At 43.0% G+C, this 9,308-nt stretch overlaps 1 protein-coding gene across 1 annotated transcript; it reads right to left on the reverse strand.

The window, feature by feature from the left end:
• Window positions 1-8,084: 8,084 nt before the first annotated feature.
• LOC132011985 (olfactory receptor 10V1-like) lies at window positions 8,085-9,080 on the reverse strand. Its single transcript, XM_059391799.1, has one exon. It carries the CDS (start codon window positions 9,078-9,080, stop codon window positions 8,085-8,087), a length of 996 nt encoding a protein of 331 aa, XP_059247782.1.
• Window positions 9,081-9,308: the final 228 nt, after the last annotated feature.

A 9,308-nucleotide genomic window follows, 5' to 3' on the forward strand; every position in this document is an offset into this window, starting at 1 on the left:
AGGAGATGGCACAAATATTCCAACCCATTTGTAATTCCACCCCAGGAAGCCCCTCAGGGGATCAGGAATCCCAAGGTCGGTAAGGTTCATTGGTCCATTCCCCAGGGTCTAGACCACACAACAATTCAACCAGCCTGGTCTTCCCTGTGCTCTCCTTACCTTCTGCCTGGAGAACCTGGCAGCCACATCCTTCCCTGAAGCTGAGTGAAGCCCACAGTGGAATCCTCTTCTCAAGGATCTTGGGAATCGTGGAGACTGACACTCTGAGAAACCACCCAGTACTGAGGGGAGCACACATCCGGACACTGTTATTCCTTCCCTGCTGTGTCTTCCCAAGGGGGAAACATAGGACTTTGGGTCTTGCAGAGACAGAATTCTGGGTTCTCTTTTAGTTCTCAGTTCTTCTCATCTTATTTCTGGGGAATTCCCTGCCAGCTTTGGTTCAATAAAGCCCCAAGAGGCTAACTTCACTTTTAACTTGACCATCCCCTGTAGGTCAATGTTTGAACACAAATAGGAATTGTTTGGAGACTTGATATTCTAAATTGCTTTAATTGCTACTAGACTTAGCTATAGTCCAAGTATTGCTTAATTTTTACTCTCCAAGTTTGAGAGAGCTTAAAAGATAAACAGTTTTAATTTATCCAATTAATTAATATTGGGCATCTAGACAAATTATAGGAATCCTTCAGAACTCAGCCAAGTGTTAAATAAAGCCATATTCTGATATACACCCCTTCCCTTTCCCTCCTCCAAAAAAGGAAAAATCACTCCCTGCTTCATGCTCTGTGATGGCTTTGTCATATGGCATCTATCTTTGTTTTCTGTCCTGTAGCATCTATCACTCTATGTTGTGTTTATTATATTACTTGTCACTCCATCCCTACCACATAGGTGCGCAATGGGAGCAACTAATTCAACGAGATATTGCATTGCATGGTGTGGTATGTTGCACGACCCTGAGATCATGACCAGAGCTGAAAACAAGAGTCAGTCGCTTAGCCAACTGAGCCACCCAGGTGCCCTTAAATTGTTTTACAACAACAGTTTATAGTGATCCTGGTTAAGGCTTTTATAAAATGTAGGAAAAACATTTCCCAAACTTCAGACATGAATGAATAGTTTTCATGATTTATGTTTTATCTGAGTTACTGGTATGAACGACTTAATGTTTTTCTTGACTTAAATTCAACTTACTTTTTGTTACATATCAATGTATATTACATGGGTTCTCCTTGGTAATCTCTCATTTTTCAATAAATACAAACAAATGTTTAAATGCTCATATATGCGTCACCTGAAACTTTCCTTTCAAGAACCAGTAACTCTGAAGACTCTGTGAACCTGATCAAAATGAAGGCCTGCAGGGGTGTGGGTATGTGTGTGTGAGAGAGAGAGAACTTGGCAGGAGGCTGTCAAAGTAATCTAGAACGACAAATACAAAGCGATTCCTGAAACACAATCACCAGCCATTTTTAAGTCTCATGGTACGTACACTGAACTGAAACATGTTTCAGAAAGGAGAAGTAGTCAGGTGTCCACTCAGAGAAGGACCATCAGAACTGTTCTCTTGTCTAGAGCAGAAGGGGCAAGCTGCAGCTCACAAGATACCAATGGGCAGTGGGGGGCCTCAGGTGGCTGCACTCACAGTTTCATTGCCTTGCGGAAAGCCCCAGAATGCAATGCAGCAGAGTAGCTGCCATACTTGAGTTGGGACTCCATTTCTTTGGAGTCCAGATCTCTTACCACTATAGCCAGGGCCACAGATGTCTCTGAGTGACACAGCAGGCAATGTGGCAGTAGTTTATTCACGATTTCTCTCAATTCCATTCCTCTTTCTCTTTCTATTGCTTCTGCCTATTTTTCTTATTTTTTAAAAATTTTACTTCATTTTTTCAATTTCCAAGATTCATTGTTTATGTACCACACCCAGTGCTCCACGCAATACACCCCCCCTCTTAATACTCACCACCAGGCCCTCCCAACCCCCCTCCCCTCCAAAACCCTCAGTTTGTTTCTCATAGTCCACAGTCTCTCATGCTTCTTCTCCCCCTCTGATTTCCCCCAACTCACTTCTTCTCTCCTTCACCCAATGTCCTCTTGAGTTATTCTTTATGCCCTACAAATAAGTGAAACCATATAATTGACTCTCTCTGCTTGACTTATTTCACTCAGCATAATTTCTTCTAGTCCCATCCATGTTGCTACAAAAGTTGGGTATTCATCCTTTCTGATGGAGGCATAATACTCCACTGTATAAATGGACCATATCTTCTTTATCCATTTGTCTGTTGAAGGACATCTTGGCTCTTTCCATAGTTTGGCGACTGTGACCATTGCTACTATGAACGCTGGGGTACAGATGGCCCTTCTGTTCACTATGTCTGTAACCTTGGGGTAAATACCCAGTAGTGCAATTGCAGGGTCATAGGGTAGCTCTATTTTTAATTTCTTAAGGAATCCACACACTGTTTTCCAAAGTGGCTGCACCATCTTGCATTCCCACCAACAGTGTAAGAGGGTACCCCTTTCTCCGCATCCTCTCCAACACTTGTTTCTTGCTTGTTGATTTTGGTCATTCTAACTGGTATAAAGCTGGTATCTCAATACAGTTTTGATTTGACTTTCCCTGATGGCTAATGATAATGAACATTTTTTTCATGTGTCTATTAGCCATTTCTATTATTTCTTCTTTGAATGAATTCCCCCAGGGAATCCATCAGGGAATAATCTTAATCTTTCGGTATCAGTTGTGCCCTGATTTGTGACCCAATATGTGATCTATTCTGGAGAAAGCTTCATGTGTACTTGAGAAGAATCAGTATTCTGTTGTTTTATGGTGGGATGTTCTATATATATCTATGAGGTCCATCTGGTCCAATGTGTCATTCAAAGCTCTTGTTTCTTTATTGATTTTATGCTTAGATTATCTGTTTATTACTGAGAGTGTTGTGCTAAGATCCCCTACAATTAATGTATTCATATCAACATGACTCTTCATTTTGATTAACAGTTGCCTTATGTAGTTGGCTGCTCCTATATTGGGAGCATAAATATTTACAATTGTTAGGGAAATTAAAACTGGTTTATATATAGGGGTAGTATTGAATAGGGAAAAAGGATTACCTTGAAGCTTATATCTATATGTACACCACAACCTCCCACAGGCAGTGTGCACCCCCGCCACCATCCCAGCGGTCGCCCAAGGCCCCCGCTTGTCTCTGCACTCCCATGCCACTAAAACAGCGAGCAATATTGGACTGGGTGAGCCCGAATCCTGGTGACGGCCATTGTCAGGACTGCTGTCTGGGGTCCACGCCTGCACGCGGTGCACTCACCCCCGTTGGAGGCGCATGGGCCGAGGGACCCAGAACTGAAACCACACCAGGCTCTCTCAGGCATGGGCAGAAGTATGCTCAGCCCAGCGGTGGTGCGAGCAGCGGAAAACCATGGACTCAGGGAACATGGACTGGAGCCCCATTGGGCTCTCTCTGGCATGGTTGGTCACCGGTGGTGACCGTCCTGGAACCATGGGCGTAGGCCCATGCCTATGACCGCCCGATTCCACTAGTTGCCCCTTAAGATCTTTTGCTCTTTTTGAGTGCTTTTAACCAGACTCCAAGTTAATGCTGTCCCCAATCACAGGGCACTTTCATTATGGGGGGTTACTTTCCAATGGGTCACTACTGGTGGTTCCCTCCCCCTTCTGTTTATCCTCCGATAACAGAGTGTTCCCACTCCACTTTACCTCTCCACTGATGTCTTCTGCCCCTGTTGAGATCCAGAAGTGTATAATCTTATATCTCAGGCTGATTTCATGGGTGTTCAGAGTGTTCTGATAGATACTTAGCTCACTTTAGGGGACCGGTTGAAACAGACTCTCCTACTTCTCTACCATCTTGCTCCTTCTCCGTGCTTACTTTTTCCTGCAACCCTAATGATGGTTTTCTCTTTCCCAAATTTAATGTGCCTTTGCCTTATAGGTATTAAATAAGTATCATTTTTAAGAAGCTACAGGGAGAAAAATCCACTTGACTCCTTGGCAAATGGCACCAGCCTTGAGTCATCTTCTTATCCTTTTTCTAGAATCAGACTCCAGAGACTTTGGGAAAGAGAGTGAGTGCATCCAAGGGGGAGTCATCCAATGATGTCTATGATCAATGTACCTCTTTCCCCCATGGTCTCTCCACATTCTCCAGTGATTCATTGAGTGCATCCATCTGATCCCAACTTTCAGTCAGTTCTTCCACAGGCAACCACAAACCACAGTAGGCATAGCTGGCAAATTGTCTCTATGGGATGAGGGGAGTCAGTAAATCTTGCTGTTAATAGAGAAGCCCTTGAACTTCATCTTGACCAATATCTCACTTCTCTAGGAAGAGCAACCAGAGAGACACTATAGCAAACACTGCATGGCCCCAAAGATCGTTTTCCTTGCTAAGGGTAAAGACCAGGACTGGTGAGCTCTGAATTTCACTACAAACAAATCATAAAATCATTTGGCTTTTACTATTCTCTCCTAAAGCTTTTAATTTCTAGGTCAAACTTACCTGAGTAACAATCAAATCTTAAAATATACATACAGGGATTTGTGTTCAGTAACATCCATAAGTGAACAGGTTGTATTTTTCCAATTCGCTTGTGTATTTTACTTTATAGCCTGTTTTCTGTTACAACAGATTCATTTCTTTCAGAGCTGAGGCGCTATCTAGCTTGTACCACTTGTACTCTAAATATCTGCTGTTGGTCATTTACACAACCATTTCCCTAAGAGTGTTCACAGAAGATGATCTTGATCAGGTTAAGTTAATTAGGTGTGGAAGGAAGGAAGGAGAGAAGGAGAGAGAGAGAGAAGGAGAAAGAAAGAAAGAAGAAAGGAAGGCAGGCAGGAAGGAAGGGGAGAAGAGAGGGAGGGAGGGGAGGGGAGGGGAGAGGAAGAGAAGGGAAGGGGGAAGAGGAAGAAGGATGAAGGTTGATGTCCTCAATCACTCTCTTCCATCAGTTTGGTGAACAACAAGAAGTGGATCCACAGGGGCCCACCTAAACTTGAGTGACAGCCTGCCTGATATTTTTAGTTAAAAAAGGGAATGTTTTCTTAAATAACTACCTTCTATAAACTAGTTAGGCAGTAGGACCGTGGCATAGTTAGTTCTGGCTGTTAGAACAAAGTGGGTTGCTTCTAAACAACAGAAATTTATTTCTAACAATCCTGGAGGTGGGAAGTCTGACATCAGAGTGCCACATGGTGGGGTAAGGACCCACTTCCACACTCTCCTTATGTCCTCACATGGTGGAGAGGGCTAGGGAGCTTTTGTGGGATTTCTGGTATAAGAGCGCTAATACTGTTCATGAGGGCTCCACTCTCATGACCTAATTACCTCCAAACAGTACCAAATACCATCACATCAGAGATTAGATTCAGTATATACATTTTTGAAGCAACACAAACATTCAGAGCATACTAGGCCACTTCCCTTGCATAGCTAATGCCACTAGGAGTCTTTCCAGTAGGCTCAGACTGATGAGTAAATAAAATCAAATTAGAATATGATGACAGTATTTTGTGCTGTTCAAATCTAATTCCATTGGAACACCATTATGAAATTAGAGCATGCTGATGGATGTGTAATGAAAGAAAAGAAAACCAAATCGTGTCCAAATCTTCTGTACTAAGCAAAAAACTTCTTGGCTCATTATTAATGCAGAATATATGCATTCCAACTCTTGGATAATAATAATAACCTGGAAATTCCTCTTCTCCAATTCCTAACCAGATCCTGGTTGAGTAAAATAGTGTTTGTGGAAAGACGTGTTGGCCAACCATGCTCTAATAGTTTAGGTCTATTCCCCAAAATCAAGTTAGAAAATTTGAAAGATGCATCCTTTTTGACCATAATCATCCCTTCCAGAACTACTTTAAGTGACTTGAACACATCACACTATCAATTTACATGGAGAATTAACCCTAGAAAATTCATTTCATATTTACTGTATGTTACAGTGGTTAAGGTCACAGGCTCTGGAGTTAAGACTGTGACAGCACTTACTAGCTGTGTAATCTTGGGACAATTACTTAACCTCTCTGAGCCTCAGTTCTTTATGTGTAAAATATGGATAATAATGGTACATATCTTACAAGATATTGTAGGAATCAAGTGAGCTAACATGTACCAAGTTAACATGTACATATCTTATAAGATATTGTAGGAATCAAGTGAGTTAACATGTACTAAACAATGTCTGGCACATTATTCAGTGCTCAGTAAATGATAGTTAGGGTTATTATTATAATTGCAGGTAGGTTACTAAATATGGAATATTCTCCTTTGGAAGATTTTGGGAGAAGATTCTTTTACCTCTGAGATTTAACAAAAAAAAGTGTTAGATTTCTTCATATTTCTGCTACAAATTATCATATGAACTCTGAATTTTCCAACTGAATTGTATTTTATTCTTTTCCCTGGCTACTAGAAATCTCAGATACCTGTAGATCACCACTGTAGAAACTGCAGAGAACACATGGATTGCATTTCTACATAGAATTTTACTACTATATTCTCTATAATCCCACCTAAATTTTTCCTTTACCCCAATCTTCTTGCTTATGTGTTTTTAACATTTGTATCCAAGGTATTTTTAAGCTGCTTCACATCTTTTGTGGAAGCATATTGGAAACAGAATAAATAAAAAGTAGAGAAGTAATGTATTAATTCTAACAAACACCATTGCTATCAATAAAATATCTGTTGAATCTCCACACAAGCACAGCTGAAAATATTCAGATGCCCCAGGAATTCTTACCATCAGGATTCCATATCCCCTTCTTTCTCACATGCAAAACAATCAGATATGCGAGAGGCTGGTTTTTATCACCAAGTGCGCTTGAAACTTCTAGAGAGAATGGGATTCTTTTCTTTTGCTCTTATCAAGGAAGATGTCTTGGAAATACTTTTCCCTACTCTCAATCCTCCATCTGGTCCCTGCCACCAATGCCCTGCTCATTGCCCGCTATGGCTTGGGGTTCGCCTGTGACAGTCACAGAACCCACCTGCTGTGATGAGGAACCACTGACTCAACTGCTTTGGGAAGGGCTGATGGGATCAGCAGGAAGGCAGGACTTGAACAACTTAGTAAAAGCCGTTCAAGGGCAAGGGACAGAGGACATACATACATACATAACGATCGTGGCTTCTTCTGTACTTTCCTATTATATTTTCACACATCCATATTCTCACTTGTCTGTCCCTCCAACCCCCTTGAGGTAGGAAGCCTGTAGATATCACCATCCTCTCTTTTACGCAAAGGAAATGTTAGGACTCAAGTTTATAGTTGGACCTTAAGGCTAAGTATGCAGCACTTACCAGAAAATACGAAGAAAGACTAAGCCATTTCATCTATTCCAAGGGGCCTTAGAGACTTATTATAAAGGCAATGCCAAAACATATAAAACTTGGTTATAGGGGTGCCTGCCTTCAGCTCAGGTCATGATCCCAGGGTCCCTCACCCTCTCCTACTCCCCCTGCGCCCTCCTCTCTCTCACTGTCTCTCCCTCTGTCAAATAAATAAATAAAATATTTTAAAAAGAAAAGAAACTTGGTTATATAAAAAGAAGTGTGATTTAGTGAAAAGAGAAAGATCACTGTTGAAGGGGTGGCCAGACAAACAATAAAGTTTGGGACTTTAAAGTGGGACTAGACAGTGGCATTAGACAGTGGGACTAGAGCAGCTAAAGAGAAAAGTCAAAAGACGATTGGATACGTGAACGCATTGGCTCTGCGTACTGTCGGGGATGCAGGCTCTTAGGTAACAGGACAGCATCCATTATATGAACTGCTATCATGTCTCTATGTGTCCATTCATCCATCCTTTTCCTCACTGACACTCCTGTGCAGTCCTTATTCTAAGCTGTACGGTGAGAGAGGAGGCTGGCTAGGCAGGCAGGGCCAATCCAGGGCTTCCTCACTGGAATCCATGAAAAAGCAGAGGAATTTGCAGTGATAAGCATTTCACAGACTAAGATAGTCAATGGACACGTTTATCTCTCCACTCCTTCCTTTTTGCTTCGGAGCTTTTTGTCCTTCAGATCATGCTGCTCCTCCTGGTTTGGGCAATATTTTTTCTAGCAAGGAATATTTCTGGTTTCCTGAACAGCACATTCTTGCCAAAAGTCTTCTTACTGCGTCAGTCACCTCTTGATTCCTTATGCTGTAGATCAAGGGGTTTAGCAATGGTGAAAAAAAGGTGTAGACAACAGACACTGCCCGGCCCTCTTCTGGAGAGTAGCTGGACCTGGGGCGAAGGTAGATAAGAGTGCAGCTCCCATACTGCAGGAGAACCACGATGAGGTGGGAGGAACAGGTGGAGAAAGCCCGATGCTTTCCCTTAGCTGAATTCATCTTCAGGAGGGTGGCCACGATGCAGCTGTAGGAGAGGCAGATAAGGAGGAAGGGGACAGCCACGGCGGCCACACCAATGGCATAGACAACAGCCTCATATACATGGGTGTCTGCACAGGCCAGGCGCATGACTGCAGGCATGTCACAGAAGAAGTGGTAGATCTCATTGCGGCCACAGAATGGAAGGCGGCAGTTCAGAATGGTCAAAGGCAGTGACAACAGGAATCCCAGCCCCAGAGAACCTAAAGTCATCTGCCCACAGAGCTGCCAATTCACGATGAGCTTGTAATGCAGTGGGTGACAGATGGCCACGTACCTGTCGTAGGCCATGACAGCAAGCAAGACACAGTCAGACCCTCCAAGAAGGACGAAGAAGAACATCTGGGTCCCACAGGCCGGGAGGGAGATAAGCATCTGCCCCATGGAAAGGACGCTAGCGAGAGTCAGGGGAGCAATGTTGGTAGAGTAGCCAATTTCCAGCATGGCCAGAACAAAAAGGAAGAAATACATTGGGGTATGGAGGGAGTGATCTCTCCAGATGGTGAGCCCAATGGTGATGTTTCCAACAAGACTTCCTAAGAACAACAGCAAGAGGGCCACAAATATGAGGCGAGCCACTGCTGGGTCTGTTGAGAAAGGGTGGAAGTGGAAGTAGACCACTCCTGTCTGGTTTTCCTCTTCCATTTACCTGGTATGAGGAAAGAAGTCATGGGAAAAGTGACTGTCCTTGTCTTGAGCCTGGAACCTGCCCAGCCACGTTAAAAACACTGTCTGCAATCGTTGAGTACTTATCCTCAAGGCTTCCTTTGGAATCTAGTTCATGTTACCTCGCCTGGCTTGGGCTTACTCTACTAGCTGTGTGACCTTTAGAAGGAGAGTGGTGAAGTCTGTAACTTTACAGACTTCACCACT

Source organism: Mustela nigripes, chromosome 1 (genome assembly GCF_022355385.1).
Source record: "Mustela nigripes isolate SB6536 chromosome 1, MUSNIG.SB6536, whole genome shotgun sequence".
NCBI classification, from domain to species: domain Eukaryota; kingdom Metazoa; phylum Chordata; class Mammalia; order Carnivora; family Mustelidae; genus Mustela; species Mustela nigripes.